Source organism: Amia ocellicauda, chromosome 21 (assembly GCF_036373705.1).
Source record: "Amia ocellicauda isolate fAmiCal2 chromosome 21, fAmiCal2.hap1, whole genome shotgun sequence".
NCBI classification, from domain to species: domain Eukaryota; kingdom Metazoa; phylum Chordata; class Actinopteri; order Amiiformes; family Amiidae; genus Amia; species Amia ocellicauda.
In genome coordinates, this window is record NC_089870.1 from 6585396 (window position 1) to 6610354 (window position 24959).

The following is a 24959-nucleotide window of genomic DNA, read 5'->3' on the forward strand; positions in this document are numbered from 1 at the left end:
TGTTTATGTATATGCAATTTAGGTTTTGTTAAAACTTAAGGCACCAATGATCTATATATGATGTTTGCATGAATTATGAATGATGAATTACATAACTAAATATTTTTTTATTGCTATTGTAGTATATAAATTGGTGTTCTTTTGGCAGATGTAATTATAGTTATGAGTGGCACTATTTGTACTTTCCACACACAGGTTGTGACTGTACGCTATCATCTCATTAATTTAAGGGCAGCAGGGGAAGTCAGGGGGAAAAAAACACAACCGTCAAAGCACAGTAAATCAAATTTTACTTTATTTCTTTTCTCTTTTTTTTTTCTCCTTATAAAATTTTTTTTTAATTAGATCTGTTGGGAAACAGTCCAACAGAATTTCGGTGTACACCTCTTACCGATGGTCCTGTATACATTTATATACCATTGTTTATCCCCTGAATGCAAAAAAAAGAAAAAAAAAAAGATATGTAACAAAATGTAAATATACCATGTTCACAGTAATAAATATTTTTTTTCCTTTTTACAATTACATATAATATATATATATATATATTTATATATATTTATATATATTTATATATAGTAAAAAACAAATATTTTTTCAAGTTAAAGAAAAAAAGTTGGAGCGATAAATAACATAAAGAGAAAAGATGGTAGAATGACATGAAGGTGATTGCATGTTTTCATTCCCAAGGCATTGGTAAAATAATGGCAAATTAAGATTTTTCTGTTTTCTCATAGTAATAAATAAACTTTGAGATTACCTCAGAAATGTAGTGCATTGCTGTTGAAAATACATAGTGCAGGTTTTTCTCACAACAAATCTTTTGCAACTCCAAACAAAAACAGGAATGACAATGAAAGCAAACAAACACTCAAAAACAAACAAACAAAAAGTGTTTTTCACCTACAATACCTGCAACAGAAAAGAAACCCTTCTGTTAACCAGATCTCCTATTCTACTACTCTTTTTGAACAGTCTTGGCAGCAACATGAAAAGTCTAAAACATGCATTGTATGAAACCATGGCAATCTTTCTTGATATAATTTTCTTTTTGGCAAAGTGATTTGAAAATTAATTGATCTGTTTTCTTCCACTCTGGAACCGTCTGAACCGTAAAGCAAAGGCTGGCGGTCACGTCTTTATGAGATGCATAGAAATCATTATGGTCAACTTAGAATAATACATGTTAAGAGGAGTTTAACCGTCATGCAGCATATGTGTGAGAATTATGTTGGCGCAGGTCGCTCTTCTCACACACTTCTGCTCCGAAATGTCCAGGAAGAGTCACTCTCTCCTGTCTGCAGGACCAGCCTCCCACCTCCAGAGGCACTGTCTTTTGTCATCGGTTTCTGAGCTCCATGTCCATAGGAGCTCACACTTCGGCACCCAACTCTATAACCCCCGACTCGATCACTGGAACAATTTTGTCCTCTATTTGAACCAGGAGGATAGTCTTGTCTATGTGAGATCGATTTCCTGCATCTCTGCTGCAAGGCACCCAGCGGTGAATCACCTGAAGCAAAAGATAGAGAAAAAAGACCGAAGGCTCGAGTCACAAAATCATATGCACTCATACCCAGTCACACACACTCACATTTTCTCTAGCAACTCTCCAATAATAACACAAAAAGCAGCCTCAGACACACCACTAATGAATCCATGCTTACGTCTTGAACATGAGAACACTAACTTATGAGTTAAAAACACAACTGGAAGTGAATAAGAAAAGGCATCGCATTATAGGGAAGCAACTAGAACAGTTGTTGAGCGGTGTAGCGCCACATAACTTGAATAACCCCCCCCGCCCAGACTCACGTGTCCCTCCATGCCCTCCTGGGGGCTCCAGTCCCTCCAGCAGCTGCGCCCAGATCTCAGACGCACCGTCTCATCCGGCCACTGCAGCTCCTTCCGCTTCGACAGGTTGATGGTCTCCAGCACCTGGCTCACGTCCACAATCTGAACAGGAGCAGACGGGCAACATCAGCATACAGGCTGGGTAAGGGGAAGCCCGGTCTCACCCTACAACTGCCCCTTTGTATGGGCCCAAGAATTGCTAAAACTGGAGCCAACACAATTCAGAAGGTTATGTAGACTAGAAACTGATCTCTCAATTGGCTCTATTTATTGCAGTCTTATTCTGCGTGATGCCTAATGCACCTCCAAGTTACTAAATAGTCTGGATTTAGCTTCGTATTCAACAGGAATCTAGTGCTGACCTACAAGTCAATATCACATTTGCTGCAGTAGACACAGGCTGAGCCCAGGTAAGAAGAACACATTGTTCAATAGATCAGGACAGACCACCCTGACTTAGTCCATGCCACTCACCTGCACCCTGTAGGAGATATCTTCCCGGCGGCTGCTGTATCCTGGGGCGGGGGGGATGCCTGGTGCCGACTCGAGGGCGGATAGCCCCTCGCTGCCCAGCAGCCCCACCAGCGTGTGGCGCTTGCAGGGCGGGATGCTGTGGCTGGAGAGGCTGACAGAGGGGCCAGCGGAGTCGGAGGCCAGGCGCAGCTGGATGGAGGTGGGCAGCGTGCGCAGGGAGAGCTGGCTGGTGGAGGAGCGGCGGCAGGGCTCCAGGCCCGTGGCGGAGGTGCGCAAGGATGAGTGCCGGCTGCTGCTGTAGCGGTATGACGACTGGCTGGCCACCGAGGCCCGCGCCGGGGAGTGGCGCACCAGCCCTGACTGCACCGACTGCGAGCTTTGGCTGGTGCCTGCAAAACAACGAGGAGGGGGATGGGTACATTAATAAATAAAAATAAATAGTATAAATAGTAAATAAAACCCTCCCCTTCCTGGATATGCAGCAGCTCTAAACTCCAGTGACATAGTCTTATTGCTTTTCCATTGTCTATCTGAACAAATACACTTGACTTAGCCAGTGAAGGCTTTTCCTGGGCACTCACCCAGCATGTGGGGTTGGTAGGATATAGGCGGTACAAGGCTGGACACCCCGCCTTGAGAGATGCCGCTCTGCTGAGAGTCCGCCCCTGCTCCGTTCCCACTGGCGCAGGAGCCCCCTCCTCCGGCGTCCGACTCCTCGATGTTCCCCCCACTGTTACACCCGGCACCACAGCCTTTCCTCAGCCTGCGGGCATAGACCAGCACAGTCCCACGCTCAGACACGCGGCTTCACAGACAAAGTGGCAGATAAACTGGTATCACACAGTTGGGCATTAGACCGCAGAATTACAATTAGTTATATAGCTGGGTGTGATGAAAACACCAGGCTGCAAAGTGCTCTGTATGGGTCAGTTTGGCTGTTGGTTTATGTCAAGACCAGACATGAGCTGGACCATCAAAGCAAGATCTATTTAAATTAAAATAATAATTAAAAAAATCCAAGTACAAACAGTAAGGAGCTTACTAAAATTTTAACATCTAAATGTGTGTTATATTTAAACACGTAAATATACAGGTGCTCTGATATACCCTATTGCAGCTGTAGAGGTCAAAGGTCAGTTGAGCACTTAAAAGTGTCAGTTGGATAAATCTGATTCAGAGCTTCTAATGATGCATGATTTGAGGGTATGCACTATGAGACATCGTCCCTCCAAATGACACCGATGGCCACAATTTGGGGGTCTGGCTCATGGACTACACTGGGTGGGAGAATCTCCATTGCGCACACCAGTACCTGTGCCAGGTGTTGACTACGAAGTTGCGGATGTTGCCGATGCTGATGGGCCCCCCCAGGATGTCCCGGAGCTGGGCGTGGGAGTCGCAGTAGGAGGTGGTGAGCGGGGAGACGTAGATGGGGTAGCCGATGGGCTGGTCGCAGGAAGAGTTGATCATGTTGCGCAGGGCCTGCTTGGCGTTCTGGATGCTGCCGCGCTCGGGGTTGCGGTTGCGCAGGAAGACCAGCTCCTGCTGTTGCCCCGCCCACAGCCCACGCACACACTCCTTATTCACCTGCACGACATGGGGGTGCAGTTTGTTTTTGGAGTCCGTTTTATTTTATTTTTATTTTGATCAAAGGAAAATGCCAAACAGGAATGGCTGGATTGATGCATTTACAGTCCAAAGAAGAACAGGTCAAATAGGTTAGTATACTATAGGTTAGGGTCTCGGAGCTTGAAGAAGAATCATACATCAAATATTGCACTTATTCCAAAATATCCCAGTCCTCTACAGTGCTTGCTTTTTAAAACAGTCCTGAAGGAAGTCATAGTCTAGGCATAAACTGACCAATAAAATGGTTTGCGATTCACCCAGGACCTAAATCAGACACTATATACATACACAACAAAAACTCTGGGACTTTAAATCAACCAGATCAAAAATATAAATAAAAAAAGGCTTTTTAATATCCGATATATCCAAGTATCTTTTGGCAGTAGTTCAGTTGAGTCCAATGGGAGTAATGTTCTATACAATAGTATGTTCATTACAAAAACTTTAAATAAGCTTCATTATAGTTGAATGATCTACTTCAGTATTATTCTCATTCAATCGGGCCCCGAGTCTTCCTTGTCCACCTATGTATTGAGGGAGTAAATCTATCCCTATCAACAGCGTGACTTGTGGCTGTACCTTGATGACACGGAAGCTGAGGTAGCGACGGTTGAGCATGATGATTTTGTACTCGTTGGTTCCCTCGTCCATGACGTGGCGCAGAGCCAACAGCGAGGGGGAGTTGGAGAGCACGGCGCTGCGCCAGGCTGGGTCACCCTCGTGCGCAATCACCAGGGTCTGCTGGTGGGCAGAGATGGCCTCGAACAGCACAGCTGGCTCCTCGTACTCGTCGGGGGAGGTGAAATGGTCCTGCCAGAGAGAAATGGAGAGAGAGAGAGAGAGAGAGTGTGTGAAGGGGCAGAGAACAACAAGACCCAAGTGAACAAGACAACAAGTGAAACAAATATTTAAAGCAACCCCAATGCCAGTGTGTGGGCAATCGTCAAAACAATCACCGCCTGAGTGAATACATTTCCTGTGACCTGACCGTTATAAATACAAATTGCTCACCCAAAATAATTGTAGGTGCTTTGCTGCCTTGCATAAAGCAAAGGAGACAACCACAAAGTATATATTTTTTCCAATACTACCTATGGTTACAGAATACAAAGGAGTTGGGCTCTTTTATAACCCATCACTTGGCCTCACCTGGTGCAGCTTGAGAGACATGCGGATCCCAGGCACCACCACCTTCCTCAGGAGCTCCATGTCTGCGAATATCCATTCATCCCGGACCGAGGAGATGCGAAAGTCTCCTTTGAACAGGGCATGGAGTCCATACAGGAAGGACTCCAGGTTACTGTGCAAACAGCCCACACACACGACTCATTAACGTCAGAGTAGAATAGGAAACATTTCGATTTCATGATCATATTACAGTTCAGCACAAAGTTTCAGGAACTCACAACTAGTGGGCAAATAAATAAAAAGTACATATACAGGAGTCAGAGGCCCAGTGCATATATTCTGTGATGAGGAGGGCTTGGGGAAGAGACCTTCAGAGATGCTCACCTGGACATGTGGTGTGCGGCTGTCCCCAGAGCTCTCCTGCCCAGCACACACAGCCCGTAGCATAGAGTGACCAGCGCCGAGTCCTTGTCGCAGGCCAGCGGCTGTGGAGAGACATGCGGTCAGAATTTAGTTTTTGGTCTAATCTGAGCTCTTTATAACATAAATGTTAGTATACTACCTCAAATAAGCAAAAACTAACAAAACCCCAAAAAATTCTGAATGTGAGCTGCCCGGATTAGCCCCAATTCTGTCACTTCTCCAAGATTTCAAAGGCTCAGGACTTTCCAATTATTTTTTTTGTATTCAGCCAGGCTAGTCAATTATTAAACTACTAGGTCAAGCACAGCCAATTAACATACATTCAAAGACACACATTGCAGTTAGTGACTACTATAATAGCCTCATAACTCTTCCACTCCAATGGAAGTAAACTGTAATCTCAAATAATGGCTAAATTATGGGGGTTAACTGGTTTTAATTGGGCATGAACATTTAAACTGTAAGTACTTCAAAACCTTCTTGGAACTCTATACAGCCACTGTCACAACATTTGTAAAGTAGAGAGGTCTAAATGACCATCAGAGGAACTATGAAGTAGCAAATGAAAGCTAGCAAATGAAATGCAGAAATACTACATAAATGTAAGCAGTGTTCTGTAAACCATGTGCTTTCGGGACAGGATATAGGCAGCAGGACCAGGCTTTGCTACCTTCTGCCTCTGGGAGCAACAGTACTGGATCCAGGCGAGGTAGACCCCACAGAAGCTGTCCCTGGAGATGCCGGCCAGACAGTGGTCGTAGTCCTCGTCGATGTTGGGGTTGAAGGTGGGGTCCAGGTCCACATAGTTGCGGTCGCTGCAGCACCGCAGCCCTTCCTGCATGGTCTCATTGGCCAGCCATTCCTCCAGCTTGTCCGAGGCCGTCACGTAGTAGATGATGCCCTGTAGGAGCAACAACCAACCTCAGCACCACATTTCCAAAACACACCCTGAGCTACTTCTTTAGTTATGAGAGGCAAAGTAAGATGAGCTAGGATGTGAAAGGGTCTTTTATTATTAATCAGATTATTATTATATATATATATTTTTTTGGAAATGGAAGAGTTGAGGAGCTGTGTGTTTGCGGTGCCCATTTTACTACACTTGACTGTCCAGAGATGTAGAGCTAGCCTGAATCGCAACTTTGACCCACATGTGAATTATACATTACAAAATTGTACCCATACCATGTTAGTAGTAGAAAGTGGCTTCTAACAAATAAAGACATGATAAGAGTACAGTTTTGTATGCTCAAGATTTTGACTGGATCTCGTGTTTATCTTCTGTTCCAGCACAGGCTGTCATTGAGCAAGTTTTAGATCTTTTTAAATCATCACCAGCAGTAGTACAGGAAAAGGGATAAAATCGGTTTGGTTAAGTGGATACTATATTCGATTAACTAACGTAGGAGCTCAGGTGCTCCTTCTTGTTTTAATCTGTTAAGCACTCCGTGGCATTTTTGCAATGGGGCGCTCTACTAAATGGATTGATTGTGCTGGAATGAAAATCAGAAATGCTTCCCGCCCTGGAGGACTGCCTTTAAAGAACACAGGCCTGCATGTTGACTAACGATTAGAGACTGCACCCCTCCCCGCTGGCTTGATGGGCTACCTTGACGTAGTACGTGGTGAGGATGCGGCGCAGGTCGAACACTTGCAGCATGGAGGCGGCGCTGTTATCGGTGATGCTGTAGCCCTCCAGCACGTACTTGGTGACCAGGACCTCCCAGGCCAGCCAGCGCTGCCCAAAGGCCGAGTTGAAGGAGAGCATATGGGGCAGATGGCCCGGCTCGCAGCAGCAGCAGCCCTCGTCCTCTTCCACCCCTTCTGTGATGGCCTCCACCTCCCGCTGTTGGCAGTAGGTTCCTGAACAGAAGACACCAAAGCAGTGGGCACTTACACAGGCTGCTCACTTGTATGGTGGTGAACGAAGGGATGGCCCATACAGTTTTAACAGTAACTATATTTTGCTTTCTCTTTAGTACCCTGCAAATTTCAATCATTATCTGTATCTGGACATGAAAACCAGCAGACAGAACCTACAGGATCAGTAGTGACTTACAGTTATCCACTTACCCAGCATTCCTCACATGGGCAGTACAGTGGACTTCTACAACTTCCTCAGCATATTCTATTTTATTTTTTCAAAAATGGCTTCACGTGACAACAAGATGTCCGCAGTGCCTACCCCTGAACTCCAGGCCGCGCAGCTGGAAGGTGACGAGGCCGTTGCCAATCTCAATGAGGTGCACCAGGGCGTTGAGGTAGTCAGAGGCCAGGATGAAGCAGTCCCCGGTGCTGTAGTTGCCCCAGCGGCCCAGGAGAAGGTCCCCACACAGGCTGTGCTGCAGGGAGCGGGTCAGGTGCTCATAGAAGATGGAGTTCAGGTTGTTGTCATCGGAGCCTAGATACGGGAGACACGAGGGAATCCATCAGGTCCTCACAGGAAACCCATGGACTGGTCTGGAGTGGGCACCCACACTAGAACCCACCTCATCCTTTTGCCACTAATTATATATCCATACTACACAAGCAGTGAAAACAAGCAAACAAGGCTAGTGCATTTTTTTTTTTTATAATGTACAGGTGATGTTAACAAAAGTACAAAAAAAAAAAAAAAAAAAAAAAAACAGCAAGAAGAATTGAATATCCTAGACTGCCAAGTAACTAGTTCTTAAACCACTAACAAAATATTGAAGATATACAGCGATCAGCCATAACATTATGACCACCTTCCTAATATTGTGTAGGTCCCCCTTTTGTCACCAGCCCTGACCCATTGAGGCATGGACTCCACTAGACCTCTGAATGTGTGCTGTGGTATCTGGCACCAAGACGTTAGCAGCAGATCCTTTAAGTCCTGTAAGTTGCAAGGTGGGACCTCCATGGATTGGACTTGTTTGTCCAGCACATCCCACAGATGCTCGATTGGATTGAGATCTGGGTAATTTGGAGGCCAAGTCAACACCTTGAACTTGTGATTCATCAGACCAGGCCACCTTCTTCCATTGCTCCGTGGTCCAGTTCTGATGCTCACGTGCCCATTGTAGGCGCTTTCGGCAGTGGACAGGGGTCAGCATGGGCACCCTGACTGGTCTGCGGCTACGCAGCCCCATACGCAACAAACTGCGATGCACTGTGTGTTCCGACACCTTTTTATCAGAATCAGCATGAACTTTTTCAGCAATTTGAGCTACAGTAGCTCATCTGTTGGATCGGACCACACGGGCCAGCCTTCGCTCCCCACGTGCATCAGTGAGCCTTGGCCGCCCATGACCCTGTTGCCGGTTCACCGCTTTTCCTTCCTTGCACCACTTTTGATAGGTACTGACCACCGCAGACCGGGAACACCCCACAAGACCCAGTCGTCTAGCCATCACAATTTGGCCCTTGTCAAAGTCACTCAGATCCTTAAGCTTGCCCATTTTTCCTGCTTCTAACCCACCCACTGAAAGGTGCCATGATAACGAGATTATCAGTGTTATTCACTTCACCTGTCAGTGGTCATAATGTTATGGCTGATCGGTGTACATTCTAATTCTGATTCTGAATGAGCTTCGGTTTAGTCATTTTGGGTAAATCTATATTTTGCATGTATTGCACTGATAGGTCTCCAAATACATTTTTTAACATGGCGATATTAGTTAAAGATCAAACAACCAGCTACCAAAAACATTATGTGGTCATCTGTTTAGTGAAATCCAGCCTACCTGGGTTCCGGTCAAGCTGGGAGGCCAGTCTGGTATTGGAGTGATCAACCCTCTTAGTGCTACAACACAAATAAGCAAACAAACATTTACTATAGAATTACTTCAAACTAAAGAAACATTCTTAAGTCACTTTTGAAGATCAAGAGAAGAAACAACCAGAGGTGGGAAAAAAGCTGGAAAGTCTTACTTGTAGTCTCTCTCCCAAAACTTGACAGGGCGCACATAGGAGGTGATGAAAATGGCACTGCCCAGGAAGGGGTTGAGGGGGGTGGAGAACACAGCCGACACTAAGGCTTGCACAAACAGCATGGCAGAGTCTGTGGGGGGCACTGGTCAAGGACACAACATTCACAACAACAGCTCATTACAACCCTGGACTTACAATTGGGTTCTCTACCTTGCCCTGAAATGCACAGGACACAGATGATTTATCAACCAGAAAGGTACCCTAAACTGGGCAGTGGTACAGAAGGATACGAGGCACGGCAAAAGGTTGAGCGAAGGCATGGAAAGCCGAGCCCCAGGTGATCTGCCAGGGGGCGATGTAGGTGTAGACAAATCGCAGCTTGTAGAAGAGCTCCCAAAGCTGAAAGAAACACAGATGGTCCACTCTCACTTAACCACAGTCAACTCTCAGTATGTCCAGTAAATGCTCTGTAATAAGGTATACCAAGAATGTTGTACCAAATTTATTCAGTTTATCATTCAGTATTTGGTAAAGTACTTGGAAAGGGCTATTCTAAGGATACATTCTAGTATACTAGAGTCCTTCATGGGTCCAGCTTCCTGTATAAAAAGCCCAAGTCAGGTCAGAACTCATAGGTCGCAAGTCTATTCTGAATTGTTCCGATACCATTCTGGAATACTCCCACTGTCCTTTTGCTTTTCCAAAAGTTCAAGGAAAGAGTCCTTTTAAACCAGGCAACTGTGAAATCCTATTACCAAGGAAGTGGCTTGGTATTGTGAAACAAGGGAACCAATGAGATCTGAAGCTAGCTGCTGTGGTCAAAGAGGGTTTGTGGATTGCTGCCTCCCAAGATCAACTACTGTCTGTACATGATATTTAATTTGGCTCGGGTTCTGCTGTGGACATAGAAGGTGGTGAATGGTTCAGATGTATTTAACAGGGCTAAAAGTCAGCCGTTTTCTAGGAATATTCCCCATTCTCAACAGCTAACCTGGAAACTGACTGAGGAAGGAAACAGCTGATTCAGATGCATAGTGAAGAGTTTGCATTTAAAAATACCTGCCTCTATGCAAGATCAGAAGACAGTTTGACACTCAAGGACTAGAGTTGGGGTCAACGATAGCACCCTTGACTCCTCAAGTCCAATGAGAGTCTTTGCTCCTGAGCTACACAAGTGCACTTCAGTCAATATATTGAAGCATCAGCTAGTCTTGAAGTCTTGCACTGGCATGGACTGAAAGAACCGAGGATGCCTACCCTACCCTCTAAAAATATGTCCTTGCATACTGCCCCAGAACTACACGTTGGATTTGACGCATACTGGCAGCAACGGGAGGCCCTCACCTTGCTGAAGACGATCGACATGAGGAAGAGGTCGAGCAGCAGGGTCTCGGAGAGGGAGCGGTAGTCGAAGGTGAAGAAGAGGACGGTGAAGAGCACGGTGACGTACTGGTAGGTGGGGCTGCTGAAGGAGGAGCGCAGCAGCTTCAGCCCTGCGATGGTGATCATGAGAGCCCCCACCCTGGAACAGAGAACAGGAGCACAGAGCCCGACTAAGCACAGTACTGCCACTGTACCCACAATGCACTGCAGAACTTCCACCTTTACACACACTCACCAGCATGCACCCTTCTTGTAAGGAGGAAAACATTTAGCGTTACATTGATCAATGATGCTCATGAACCGGAATAAGCTCACCGTTGCTTACAAGTTCGGGACACTTTACAAAACATCACCTACTAGACATGTTATCTTCATGTCCTTCAGGATGTTTGTAAAGGACAAGGTGGCTGAAGTATGGCAGGTACTCACTCTGTGTCCAGTTTCTTTGGGCTGGCGATGTCCCTGGCGCTGCCGCTGAGTTCGTTGAGGATGACCAGGGGGTATAGCACATTCTTCTCTGCAAATAACAGCCACACGTGCAGCTTCTCGAACCACATGACGTGTGCGGCACCTGGAGGACAAGACACAGCGAGCATGTCAGGGCAGGGGGCAGAGGGGTTAGCGCTGCTGCAGACAAGGAACTGTCTAGAGGAACAACCAGGCTAGATTCCCACTGAGGCAACTAAAACAAAGACGGAGGGTGGCCTGGAATATCGATTCATTTAAATCCTCTGCTCATTGTTGTAAGCATTCAAATCACTAGCTGTAGGCACTGTATCGGTGTGTATTGTTTTTGTGTCTATAAATACTAATGGTTGGCTGCTGGCAGTGGCACACACATGTGGGGACTACACATTACATTTTGTGGTGAAGAAGAAAGCATATCATAGGAATCTAAGCAAAGGCAACTGACGTGGTTGGATAAATAACCAGAGGCTTAGGCTGGATCTCAAACCACTCCCTCACTGCGTACTCCGTTTGGTAATTGTATGATCCGTGTGACATTTTACGGAGTCTGCACTTGACTAAACAAGGGAGTAGGGTACAGGAAGGAGTGAAAAGCACTCAAAGGGACATTCAACACTGAATCACATTTTAATCCCCAATAGCCATCAACTGGTTCTGAAATGCTTTTTGGTATACATTTCTAAACATGTGAAACAGATTAATTTTATAAGCCAAGCCACTTCATAAGACATACATTTCACAAGCTTAACAATATCTACAATCTGTGTGTGTTCTAAATTTGGACCTTGTCCCACTCATCTCTGCCTCTTAACCCAAAGGATTCTGGGACTTCGGCACAAAACTCTTTGCAGAGGTGTACTCTTGTGTTCACCCCGTCAAAAGGGTACATTCGGCTGCCTTCACTCATTCCCTAAGGGAATGGAACACACCTTAAGAGGGAGAGCCTACCATTTCCTCCTCAGCAAAGCAAGTTCAAGAGTAAGAAAGGGAGTAAGTTAGGGATGCAGCCATAGCAAAATCAGCAACGACACGATAGGTTTCTTAACACACTGGTAGCACATCCCCTGGGATATAGTTTTCTGTTCAGCTAGTGTGTTAAGAGTCAACATATACTTGCTTAAGAGGAGGTCCAGGACAAAGGTTATGAAAACGGGGAACTATAGCAATTGGCTTAAGTACTCCACTGAGTAACCTGAGGGCCATTTTCACAATATTAAAATGAATAAATATAAACCTCTTAAGCCACACAAGTTACATCAAACTCAGGTCATGCGTTATAACACGGGAACAGGAATATTAAAAAACAAATTCACCCAAGAGGAAATATATATTTATACAGATGAATCTAGCACATAGGGCTTGATAGGAGATGCAGTGTTAGCAACAATTACACCGAAGGAAGTGAACGAGTGATTCTTTATTAAATTTAAGCAAAAACTAAATAAGCGATCATCATGGTCCCAAGCATGAAAAGGTCACAATCACCCCAGCTTACCTCTGACTTCAAACTGGTAATACTCCTTGGTCTTGATTAAAGGGTGCGAGAAGCAGTACCAGGGGAGCTGTTTGCGCACCTGAGGTAGCAGGTAGTGGGTAAGCAATCCCACCGCTCCCACCAATGCATATAGCACATAGCTCAGGAAAGGCTGGTGGAGACAAGAAAACTAATTTATCACATAACATCTGCAGTTTGCACACCGTAACACTTCCTTGAAAACTAAAAAAATCAGTTGCGTTGCAGAATGCTGGATAAAATCAAATACATGCATAAACAAAGTGCCCTATGATAACGGTGTCTGCTAAGAAATATGTTCTTATCCCTATATAATCTACCAATGGATTCTTATGGAGATAAATAATTCACCAAAGGGTATTACTATGTTTCACTACAATCATGCGAAAGATTGCGAGATTGAGAGCTATATCTGTGATGATAAATTAAGTTTTGCCTCTCCAGTACATGGGGAGTAACTGTGTACCCACTGCCCGTTTCAGACTCCCAGGACATAACAAAATATTTAAAGCACAAATGTGAAAGAGGAACACTTTGCTAGAACACTTTCTAGGAATACCATACCTGCAACGCGATGAACACTGTACTGACGTGGATAGCAAAGTATAGGACAGCGATCACCACACAGACTATCAAGTCAGACTGCAGTCGCTCATTCTGGAGGGAGGGAAGGAGAGAGGGGAATGGGTTAAAGAACACACTGAACTCCCCCCCCTAGCCCAATATTACAATATCACAGTAAATTGTCTTCCAATACACCACAGAACCACAGTTTTGGGGAGGTCTAACTGAATGAAAAGGAAAAACAATATTTACTGCAGGGATTTGGTTTGGCACAGCCAGCAATTTAAGTTGAATTCATCCAAAACCTTACTTTTTTTTTTTTTTTTTTACCGTTTCAGAATTTTGGGTTCCATAACGTATTTCAGTGAAGCATCTTAAATGCTGTAGCAGCAGTAAAGATTGGTTTCTGAATGTCTGTAGATTTCAGTCAACTTACAACAGAGTTCCTGAGCTTCTCGGGTAAAGGGTCCTTCACCTCAGACAGGGGGTCTTCAGGATTTTTGTCCTTGAGGTTGGGAAAGATCTTGGATTGCAGCAAAGAGCTAGAGAACCGGAGCAAACAGCATTAACAATTAGGAACATTGAATCTTTTCAAAGGAGAAAAATAAATAATTAATCTGCAATCGCACACTCTCGAGCTGACTGTATTTATTGCCGTGTATTATAAAGACATTAAGATTATTATACAGCCATTAAGATAAACCTTCAGCCACTATGTGCCAATGCAAATGGGCAGGAAAAAACATTTAGACAAATCACACAATTTTTCTCATTCGTAAAAACAGGACACCTACTTCAAACATTTTAAAGCAAAGGATAATTTTCCTAGGGATATGTTCTAAATGTGTTTGAAGGGAAATCCCTGTGAGAGCAAGTAAAAACCTATGAAGCACTGACAAACGAAAAAAAAAACAAAGGCAACTAAAGGAACATTTTAGTCCCCATTGCTCGTCCGCTTGATGACCTATGAAACACTTGTTACACTTTTGGGAGAATTTCCTTACATCAGGACCGAGGGGTCACTGCTCTGCCGGCTCAGGTGATAGGAGACGGCCACCAGCAGGCCGCAGAACACCGAGAACAGCACGGGAATGTGCTGCGTGTCCCAGGACTCCTGCAAAACAAGCAGACAGCGCACTTCAATCCGCTGTGGTTACGTTACAATGCATCCCACCAACAAACCCCTCAAGTCTCCTGAAATAGACATCTTTTTAGAACACACATTTTGTTCAAGTGTTCGAAAAGGACTAGAGGAAGGGGCTGTGATACAGGGCACTGGAGAACAGCTGGTCCTATGTGGTGCCAGCTGAAACTGGAAGGGAACAGGAGGTGGGAGGCATTGCCAGGACATGACATTGGATAGCAGTTGGCAGGTTTTACCTTCAAAGCCCCATAGCAGAGCCCATAAAGCATGGCCACGGCAATCACACTGCGAATGACGCTGTACAGGGCGGAGGGCAGGCTGGTGGAAGCTGGAAGACAGAGCACACTTTCAGGATAAGAAAAGGCACTGAAGAATATGGTCTGCTTATATAGAGCAGATCAACATAGACTGCTTCAAATGTTATCTATCCAGAATTATAATGGCTGAAAATAACCATGATCTGATTAAAACAACTTGAAACACACTTATACATACAACATCCCTCCCACATTTACATACAACTCAAATTTTGATGCTGCTAACATTCATTGTTCCAGATCCTACATATAAAAAGTTAAAGTATTGACTGGTCACATCAATAACTACCAAGATGAAAGCAAAACTACTCTCCAGTGAAAGCAATGCTCACCATTGCCTCCGAAGACGTGAATGTCGAGCTGCTCAAAGAGGTACATCACAAAGGTATTGACTTGCGGGAGGAGGCCGACGAAGAACACGAGGGGGAAGCACAGCGTAAACACTGCAGAGACAGGAGGACAGGTGTGCGGCAGGAGCGGGGCACACAAAATACACCAAGAACTGAAGTGCCACTGCTGTTCTACCACTCCAAGAGCTACTTTATGAGCTCACAACAGAACAGACATTCCCTGAAGAAAGCAGAAGTAAATGGGGTATAATAACACCACTAGACTTGCAGACAGAAAAAATATTTTAAAAAAAAATGACTTAATATATAAAACAAATGTGATTAGTACATTTCTATGATCATATGGTTGGTATTTCCTTTTATTATTTTTGGTCTGAAAGGGAGAGGATAGAAAAATCAGAATTAAAGTTTCACTGCAGCCAGCCAGACAGTAATTCAAAACAAGACTGCCCTGGCAAAGGCCAAAGCAGTGGCACCTCTACCTGGCGATATACGCATATGTTATTATGAAAACAATACTGGAATCCAGCAGTTTATTATTATTATGTTCCTGTATATCCATATGGATGTATTTTATGTACAAATTATATAAACAGTGCAATAACAGATTTGGAAATTATTACAAGGGAACTCTTGACATAACCCACATACTCTGCTGGGGCTAGAGGTTTAGTGAGGTGGAGCAAAAACAGAAATTAGGCGCCCGTCGTGAGTGAGGACCTACCAATGACAAGGTCCCTGGCCGAGGAGAGGAGCAGGGAGCTGGTGAAGGCCACTCCATACAGGGTGAATCGGGAAGAGGAGGTCCTCTCGCTGCCGAAGTTCAGCAGCCAGATGAGTCCACAGCAAAGGCAGAAATACACCGGGCGGCTGTAGGCAATGATACGGTTGTGGCCCTAAAGCGGATACAGACAAAGAAACACCATCATTTTAACCAATGCATCAACTTGCGACACACTAAGTATATTATATCATTATCTTTAATTCTCCTCCCCTCCAATATCTGCTCATTAGAGATAGCAAGCTTAAGGATTTATGTGGATTAAGGAAGACTGGACACTAAGATGGGGTCTGGGCATCATTGCCAGTCATTCTCACTCAAGGTGAAAAGCAGAACTGGCATTTTACAGTACAGATGTCATCCAAGGTGAGCAAAAACACATAAAATAAAATAAGAATGGGGGAAGGGGGGGCAGAAAGTTTCGGCATCCTGTGGGAACAGCAAACCACTTTTAAAAGTACCAGTGAGGATGAAGTTGACAGGGCTGCACTAAATGCACATTTTAAACATGGCCCACAAAATCAAGGCAGCTATTTAAAGACAGCAACTGCAGCAGGAAGCAGGGCACATTAATATCAGATGTGGTCCTTTACAAAAAGAAAAAAAAGAAAAACAATAACGGTAAAGTGTTAGAAGATGTATTTTGCTTGATGGAAACCACATTTCTTACCAAGCAAGGTTTTTTTTTTTAGCCCTTTTGCAGGGTGATTGTTTATATACTAGTTTATATAAATACTATCATATAAACAGTATTTATATAAAATTTGTAGATAAACAAACAATAACCCTGCAAAAGGGCTAAGAAATAACTAACTAAAACATACAGGGCCTCTAATATAATGCAAACGTTTAGGGCACTCCCATATAGCTAATAGAATAACTTCTCTCAGGGAAGACTCTCACAAACATGGCTAAGATGACCCCTTTCAGAAGTTCTGAGCTCTTGCATTGCTTGTATATCTTGGCAGTGTAATTATATTGCGGTTATAAAATGATTTCCCTCAGGATGTTTCTCCTGTATACATAGCCATGGTGTCTCAAGTTTTGATTTCCACAGTCTGCGAGTTGTGCCCACAGGGTTGCCATGCAAAAGCCCAACCACACAGGGGAAAAAAAAAAAAGGCAATTATAATTTTTTAAAAGCATTAATACATACATGTCTTGGAGATGATGAGTCAGGCTGTACACTCTAAAACAGGCACAAAGAACAATATTAGAAATTACAGCTCACATACTTACAGTCAACAACTGATTGAGAAAACAAAACAAAACACAGACCCTAAGGAATGGTTTACCAAAGTAATGTCAAGGGTATACATTTTTTAACAAATGTTTTTAGTGAAAGAAGGAAACGTATCAATGTTTACTTTCACACACTATTAAATCTGAGATTCTAAAACCAACTGGACTTGCCATAAAAAATATTATCCACAAAATGGCTATTATTCTTTGTAGCCGTGGCAACTAAATTGGAGATAAATCTTTCAATTCCAGTAAATTCATCGTACAACTGTTTTTTTTCCTTGACTTACGTATCACTAGTGAGAATATTTATTGGAAACACTATAAAAACTATATTAAACGGTTTTGTCTTACATAAAAAGTACATTCTCTAGAAAACAAATATAAAAGTAGCTCCTGTAATATACATGCCTCCAAACTCTGCTTTTATAAATTGTTTTACCTTCTGCTGCTACTCAGTCTTTTTTTTTTTCAAATACATTTAAATCAATTTTATAAAAAACAAGCTGTTGCAGGGATGCATTCTTCCTTACAGAGAAAGAGGTCCTCAGTCCATTTCAGCATCATTGTATTTTCATATTGTAGTTGTTAGTATGATGAGACGGTATCCCACTTGACTCACCTTCAGGAGGGAGTACTGGCAGCTGGCGATGACCAGGCAGAATTGAAAGACCCAGATATCGGTGAAGAAGCCATCAATTAGCAGCACGGAGCCCAGGAACGCCACCAGAACAGCCAGGACCACCGCCAGAATGTTCTCCAGCACTTCCCGATTCCTGCAAATACAAGCACACACAGGTCTCTGGTATATCCATGGAAGTATCATAATTACAGAGGGTAGGACTGCGCTTTTCAAAAGAATGGTTGTGTCTTGGATAAAGTTTATTGCTTATTGAACTATCTGAGCTGGAGTACAAGACCATTCAGCAGAACAGACTTGGCTTAATGTTTCGTTGAGAGTGAACGGGGGATTCTCAAGGGTTCCAACAAGTTTTGTTTCATAATAAAACCTCACATACAGAACAACAAGTTTAGCTAAAGCTACCAAGTGCCAGTGGGCTAGAAAAGCTCTGGGTGGTATAATGCTGTGCACATGTTATACACTGTAAAAAAAGAGACAACCAGCATTGCCTGGAATTTGTTGTTCATACAATTGATTAGTGCACATTTCCAGGATTGTCAATCCAGCTCAAACAACACAGTTGTTGTAAGGGAATGGGGGCTTGCGAGGCCGGTACCTGTCGAAGAGAGCAAGGAGGGTGAGACGGTCGAAGTTGACGCCAATCCAAAGGTAGGGCAGCAGCCAAAAGCGGTAGTAGTGCTTGGCCTTGTGAGCGGCCTCCTCTGGCGGCAGTGTGGCATCCTGCAGGTCTGGGCTCAGGTCGGTGTCCTGCCGCTCCAGCTCAGGGTCAATGGTGAGTAAACAGTTCAGTCTGATCTGAGGGACAGATAACTGCCCAAGCGTCAGTACCAGCCCTTCCTCGCCACTTGGCCTCCATCACTTCTTTCATCACTTGGGCAGCACTTTTTGCTGACTACCTGCTTATCTGTAGCAGAACAGGGTCCCACTGTGTTTTGTAATGCTCAAGTACTTTTAAGGTTGTACTCAGAACTCATCTTAGAAGTAAGCCCTTCTAATCACAGCTGTACCAACTACCCTGCTTTCAACTAAATTCAGATTCACCTGTTCATGACTTTTTCAACCACTTCCAAACGGTGTGGCTGCTCCACGAGCAAGTGCTGTGAGTTTAATTCTAAATTATATTCCTAAAAGCCTAATACACCAGAAAATACATTAGGGCCTTTTTTGTATAGTAATCTATACGTTATCCTTGTGGGATATTTTAGTTTTGTTTCAGTATTTAGTATTGTTATGGTAGAAGTGTGTGTTTGCATACATAGCTCTGAAGTCATGCACATATCACTCATTTCGAACTAAATTTGCTACGCATACGCTCACCACACCACACCCCCCCACCCCGCTCAGGCTGACCGGTTTCCCATCCGTTTTAACACGAGACAAATCTCACACATTGAGGTTTTGAAAACTTGAAAACAATGTGGCTTTATTCATTCATTTTAGTCATTCTGCAAAGAATCAGCACAAAGTCTTGAGCATGCATTCACTAAATGGTCAGATTCTGTGCAGAATGAGGAAAGTCTGCACATTGTGAAAACCCCATGTAAACACGCTGACAGAGTGATGCCTGGTAGTTCTATAGTTTCTATAGGAAACCTGCTTAGTTGCAACATGTTGCCAGAGTTATCGATAAAAAGGTGAGATTAAAGAGTTGAAAAGACTACAACTGCAGTGAAAGGCTATTTTCAATTAAATTTCAATTAAAGTGATCAGGTTTTATTTATGTAGTTATTTAATTCAATACTTACTGTATCTGTTATTTATGATTTATGAATAGATCTATTGGGGTTTTAGTTATGTAATGTGAATACTTACTGAATCTGTTATTTACGTTTTATTATAGCGCTACTTGTTTTTAACAGCTTAGGTATAGTGATTTCCAATAGAAAACTTGTTGATGGAAATCTTGTTGTTGTTGACCTTATTGTTTGCGATTTAAAACTCGTGATAAACAGGTACCTTAGGCTCCATTTAAGAATTGTTTTTAAAATGAATAGTGCAACATTGTAGCTCTGGTGTGATCATCATTAAAGCCAGATAGTCATGTGGGTATTTATGGCACAGAATCTCCACACACAACATCACTGAAAGCAAGCGTTTGTAACACTTAAAAACAACAACACTGAAACTGATTAATTTACATAGTTCTTCAAAATATGTAGGCCTATTTAAATTTAAGAAGTCTACTTCAAATGCTCCTTTTAAAGTCAGGATTTTAAGTCAACAATTTGCAATGTAATTTGCACATTATTCTTTTAAATCTTTATTTTATTAAGTTTGTGCTGTGTATTTATTAATATGTATTAATACTACCTTTATGTTGCATTTGTATAGTAACTAGTTGTACTGTTTGACTGAATAATAAAGCTTTTTCAGAATAGCGGAACAAAACCACACTCCCCCACGCCCCACCCTCCATGGTAATAGCGATCACTGCGGTCAATTCTTCAACGGTATATCAATACCAAAAATTTGTCACTGGCACAGCCCTATTGGAACCAAGCTCTGATCCTTATTCATAGAAATGTTCTTAAAGCCACCAGGCTTTGATTCCTGCCCTAAAGATGTATACAGATAAAGAGTACAGGGTCCAAAAACAGGATAGATAATGTTTGTACAGAAAATGCTTGTGCATATCAGGACACAATCTTACAATGAGAGTTGCAGTATAGAGTGTCATTTGTGTTTTAAATGAGCATCTCTCTTCATACAAGCCAACACTTGGCTGGTTACTTACCAGATCATGAGGGTAAAAGCGAACTGAGGTAGAACTGGAAAGGTGAGAGTCAGTGTCCCTTTATAAAAAATAAAAAATAAAGGACTTTAATACAGCTTCAATAAAAACACATTTTCTGTACAGGGTGCAGAATAATGAGAAGGGCTTCCATGACAACATTGGCTTAAAGTCTAATAACAACATCCTCTCAGAAAGTCTAAGTTGTACAAAGTGGAAATCTCCCTAGTCTCCATCAATAACAGGTCAGTCAAGGAGGATTGGCTGCGATATGGAAAACTGACTTTTGTCCACAAGGCAGCTTCGCATAGATTATATCATGGATTCCTTGAAATGAGGGGTCAGCCCAGTGAGGTTTCTCCTTCACTCACCAAATGTTGTTTGATGCTCGTCTCGTGGCGGGTTCAAAGTTCACCAGAGACATGTCGCAGCCCCCAGCCTCATATAGTGGAGGCGTAAACTTCCCTGGAATTAGAAAAACAGAAGTCAGCATACTAGCATCACAGCCTACTGAAGTACTCGGTATACGGCAATGAGGAGAGGAGACTGCAAGATCAATGCCCAGCACAAAGGGGGCCTGCCAAGACACCTGGGGGATCAATAAACTGACAACCGAGGGAGCCACTGAATCTCGTGAAAATCATCTTGAAGAAAGGTGAGGTGTTAGGTATCTGTAAACCCTTAAAGTGGTTTAGAAAAAGTCATTCTAAGAGACTAATTCAAACTCAGTTTAAACAAACACCAGAGGTCATCCTGTTCGAATATGTTTGTGAATTGAAAACAGGATGCACTTTTGTACCGTTAAAATAAAAAGCTAAATACCAACTCCGACTCCCTGGGTTCCTTCTAGCAGGCTACACAGCATTCTGGGAGTGATTATGTATATTAAAATAGACGAGCAGAATGACCCCACACTTCCTCCGATTCCTCCACACTTTTCTAATGATCTGGTGCAAGTCGAAGAACAATGCATTTCTTCAGATTAAGGCGCATGCTTAACAGTTGTCGTGGGAAATTAAATAAATAAATACATGCATAAATAAAATATATATAATGAAAATGAACACTTAATAATCCAGTCAAACAATCCGTGTAATCCATCTTAAACCCTACAAGAAATCTTTTTCATGCCTGCACCTGTAAAGTAGTCTGTAATTATATTTCAGATAAATCAAAGATGTCCATTTCATTTAAAGAACCATGGCTAAAAGTTGTAGAGCAAAAAAAAAAAAAAGAAAAAAAAAAACCTTGCATAAAAGAAATTACCAGAGGCATTTACTGGCAGTTTCTATCCACACATTTTCCTATAATTAGACTATTATGGTTGAATTCACTTTGTACACTGATCTATTTTATAGGTACCTTTTGAAAGTGACAGAACATACAAAGAGAAATCACTTTTACTCCATTTGAGATAGTATCTCCGCAAACTTGCATGAAATGTGATTATACGCACCCATCAGCATGAATGAGAAATCAGAAAGAGAACCATCCAATCAAGATTCCTTTTATTGTATTGAATGCTTTGAGTACAGCACTGGTTGAGATTCACTCTTTTAATCACCACATCAGGTAAGACCGTTTGCGATGCAATAGGCAAACCACTTTAAATACTATTGCCCCTTCAGGGGTGCAAACAAAAAGTCTTCCTGTCCTGTACAACCATTAAAGCAAGCATAGGCAATCTGCTGCGATTCTCTTCCTTGTATTTTGTATGAACCTGTCTTCAGTGTAAGTCTCAGATACATTATGCACAGACCATGAATAATACAGGGCAGCTGACAAAAGTAATCATGTAAAAGGGGGACACCAGCCTTAATAGTACAAAACAGAAGTGTTGTCTTGTAGGGGGAAAAACAAAAACTTCCAACTGGAATTTTCCACAAGGCACAGCGTGTAGATTGTGGAAAAAGCATGTTGAATACTTTCTGCATTTTAAACCACAATTAAAATGGCCCAGTTCATGGATTTTGCATATCAATTTCACTTCCAAGCCATTTCTTTTTAACTATGTTGTAAAGTATAAAAAAAAAAACCTGTGAAGGTTTGATTAGTGTTATGTCACATGGAAGGCAGCTCAATAATTGTGTTGACAATTTCCTTAAAAAAAAAAAATCAGAGTGCATGTGCAGTTTGTCTTTTTCTTTACTCTCCTCTAAGACTTCAAACGCAGACAAATAGATACACTTATCCCCCCCAAAAACATAATTGACTCCACCAAAACCCAGGCTGACGTTTTGATCCAGGAAGGATCAAGTACCTTCATCTTAAGTTTTGCTTGAATAGATCCATTAGTCACATTATAAGTCTGTGTGCGAGTTCTTTTGTAGTGATTAAAAACACACACAAGAACACACATACTTGGTATTTTCCCCATGCATTTTAAAGTGAAATCAGAGCCAATACTGGGGGTATGCCAGAGGTAAAGTACAGCACGATGAGGAAAAAAAAAAAACAGTACCATAATAACAAGACCATTAGCGAAACAAAGCTTTGCATGCAGAATACCTGAACAGGAAAGAAGCTCGTAGCTTCAGCCACTCAGCTTCAGCCTTGAGCAGGTAATTATAAAACCGAAGCCAGAGGAAATCAGCTCAGTAATCTCTGCTTATTGTTCACCTGACATTCTCAGACCTCCAGTCTGGACCGAAAGGCGGACACCGCCAGGAGTAAGTAAGTACAATCACTGAACAGCAGTACTCCTCTTTACAACGAACATAAATGAATTCCCAATTTTTCAGGGCTATAGGGTTATACTGGTAATACCTCCCATGCCACAAACATTGGGGGGAGGGGGAGGAATAATCGGTGTGCCTGCACCTGCTTTCCTGTGAATCAAGCTGCTTCCACGCTTCACAGACTCATTTAAAGGGCTCAGAGACTGATTGACTGACTGATTGACTGATCGAGAGGGCAGCTGCGATCTAAAAGAGGGACCAGTCTTTAATCAGTAACTGTTACTTAAGAGTATTAATATCAGCATAACAAATATGTATCCCTTGGATTTTCATATCCTTCATCACGACGGCGGAGACTCAGTCACAACATCCACATGCTCAAGTTCTTGGATGCTCAGACTGATGCTACCTACAGTTTCTAAACAACCACCACAAAAAGCTTAAGTTCCCCTGGGAGCTTTTGGCCACAGATGGCTGGCAGCTTGACCTGTGATGAGAAGTCATGCTACTCCACAATTATCATTAGTTAACCCCGGCACAGAGAGGAGCCACAGTTTAACTTTGTTCTGAAGTGATCCTGGCTCGGACAAATACTGCAGTAGAAGAAAAATTCTGCCGCTGTGCCTAATTGGAGGGAATCCAGCTTCCCTCTTCAAAGTTCAGAAAAACATCAGCAAGCATGAGAAGTATAAAAAAAATAATAATAATATTAACAAAAAAAGGCCCACTGATGGCTTGTAAATGAATATGTTATCAAATGGATCTCAAAACTCAACCTCAACTATAACCTATAGCAGTAAATATGAGACGGTCCAGATCCCAGTTGCATAACATTTACACATTAAAGATCTTTTGCCTTCCAAAACAAATCAATCATCCGACCCTGATGAAAAGTTAAAAGCGTTAATTGAAACTTGTTTGCAGCTTCGGTTTTGAGGATGTTATGATTGCCTGTATTGTCTGTATTCCTTGAGAATATAAAGTCTCATCAGCTAGTTAGGAACTTAAGTAATTTTACATTGATCCCTTTGGGAAAATAAGTGGGAGATGGGGGAACTGTAATTTCAGAATAATATGCAGTAGAACCTGTTATATCTGGTGCAATGTTACACAATACCTTTCATTAGCATGGGCACATGTGTAGTAATAAAATGTTAATGGAACAGTGGAGAGTAAACCAACTCCCTGCTTTGTCATTTAGTGGGTAAAACTACATTTTTTTATTTTTTATTTTTTAGGTATCGAGAAATAGCTGGCTACTGACGGAAAGACAAATCGATCTTTGTTTAAAGGCAACACAAAATAAATCTCACAACATATCCCCATTTTGACAAGTGATTTAGACTGTTGGTCTGTGGTAATCAGTCCTAAAGATGAGATGCTGGACAGGGCTGGGTATGTTTTTTGTTCACCGAGACAAATTCCAGCTGCAGTGATATTCACTACTGGTCCTGGAGAGCTATAGTATGTTCTTGTTTTCAATCCAAATTAGCTTTTAAAGACTTCACTGAATCAGTTTTTGACATAATTGTCCAAATGTAACATTGTTCCCAAGTGTTTGTCCATTTTGGCGTTTAATGTACCTGATAAAACTGGCAGGGCTACATCTCCAGGCCCAGGAGAGAGTATCATAATTCTTCTTATATAAAAGTCTATTTCAGATAATTTTCAAATCTGATGCACCCTTATCAACAATTACATCACAAAACCTGGAATAACACAATTTCAGATTCATTGGTTATT

General features: G+C 42.6%; 1 protein-coding gene across 4 annotated transcripts in view; it reads right to left on the reverse strand.

Annotated features, from left to right (window-relative positions):
• Positions 1-277: 277 nt before the first annotated feature.
• Positions 278-24959, reverse strand: part of pcnx1 (pecanex 1) — a 43525-nt gene continuing 18843 nt past the window's right edge. For 2 of the 4 annotated variants that reach the window (XM_066695048.1, XM_066695050.1), the window contains 28 exons: positions 20910-21003; positions 20542-20599; positions 18403-18602; positions 17787-17940; positions 17079-17111; positions 15866-16037; positions 15124-15234; positions 14711-14802; positions 14335-14444; positions 13767-13872; positions 13331-13423; positions 12749-12899; positions 11215-11356; positions 10747-10924; positions 9693-9801; positions 9403-9532; positions 9216-9274; positions 7694-7909; positions 7118-7371; positions 6179-6409; positions 5470-5570; positions 5107-5257; positions 4537-4767; positions 3641-3915; positions 2910-3091; positions 2329-2717; positions 1816-1956; positions 278-1513 (listed from right to left, as the gene is read on the reverse strand). In XM_066695048.1, the coding sequence (XP_066551145.1) occupies positions 1373-1513; positions 1816-1956; positions 2329-2717; positions 2910-3091; positions 3641-3915; positions 4537-4767; positions 5107-5257; positions 5470-5570; positions 6179-6409; positions 7118-7371; positions 7694-7909; positions 9216-9274; positions 9403-9532; positions 9693-9801; positions 10747-10924; positions 11215-11356; positions 12749-12899; positions 13331-13423; positions 13767-13872; positions 14335-14444; positions 14711-14802; positions 15124-15234; positions 15866-16037; positions 17079-17111; positions 17787-17940; positions 18403-18602; positions 20542-20599; positions 20910-21003 (4304 nt within the window). In that variant the 3' untranslated portion in view covers positions 278-1372. Of the gene's footprint in view, positions 1514-1815; positions 1957-2328; positions 2718-2909; positions 3092-3640; positions 3916-4536; positions 4768-5106; positions 5258-5469; positions 5571-6178; positions 6410-7117; positions 7372-7693; positions 7910-9215; positions 9275-9402; positions 9533-9692; positions 9802-10746; positions 10925-11214; positions 11357-12748; positions 12900-13330; positions 13424-13766; positions 13873-14334; positions 14445-14710; positions 14803-15123; positions 15235-15865; positions 16038-17078; positions 17112-17786; positions 17941-18402; positions 18618-20541; positions 20600-20909; positions 21004-24959 lie in introns of all 4 variants that reach the window. The other 2 variants (XM_066695047.1, XM_066695049.1) reach the window with 1 other exon arrangement.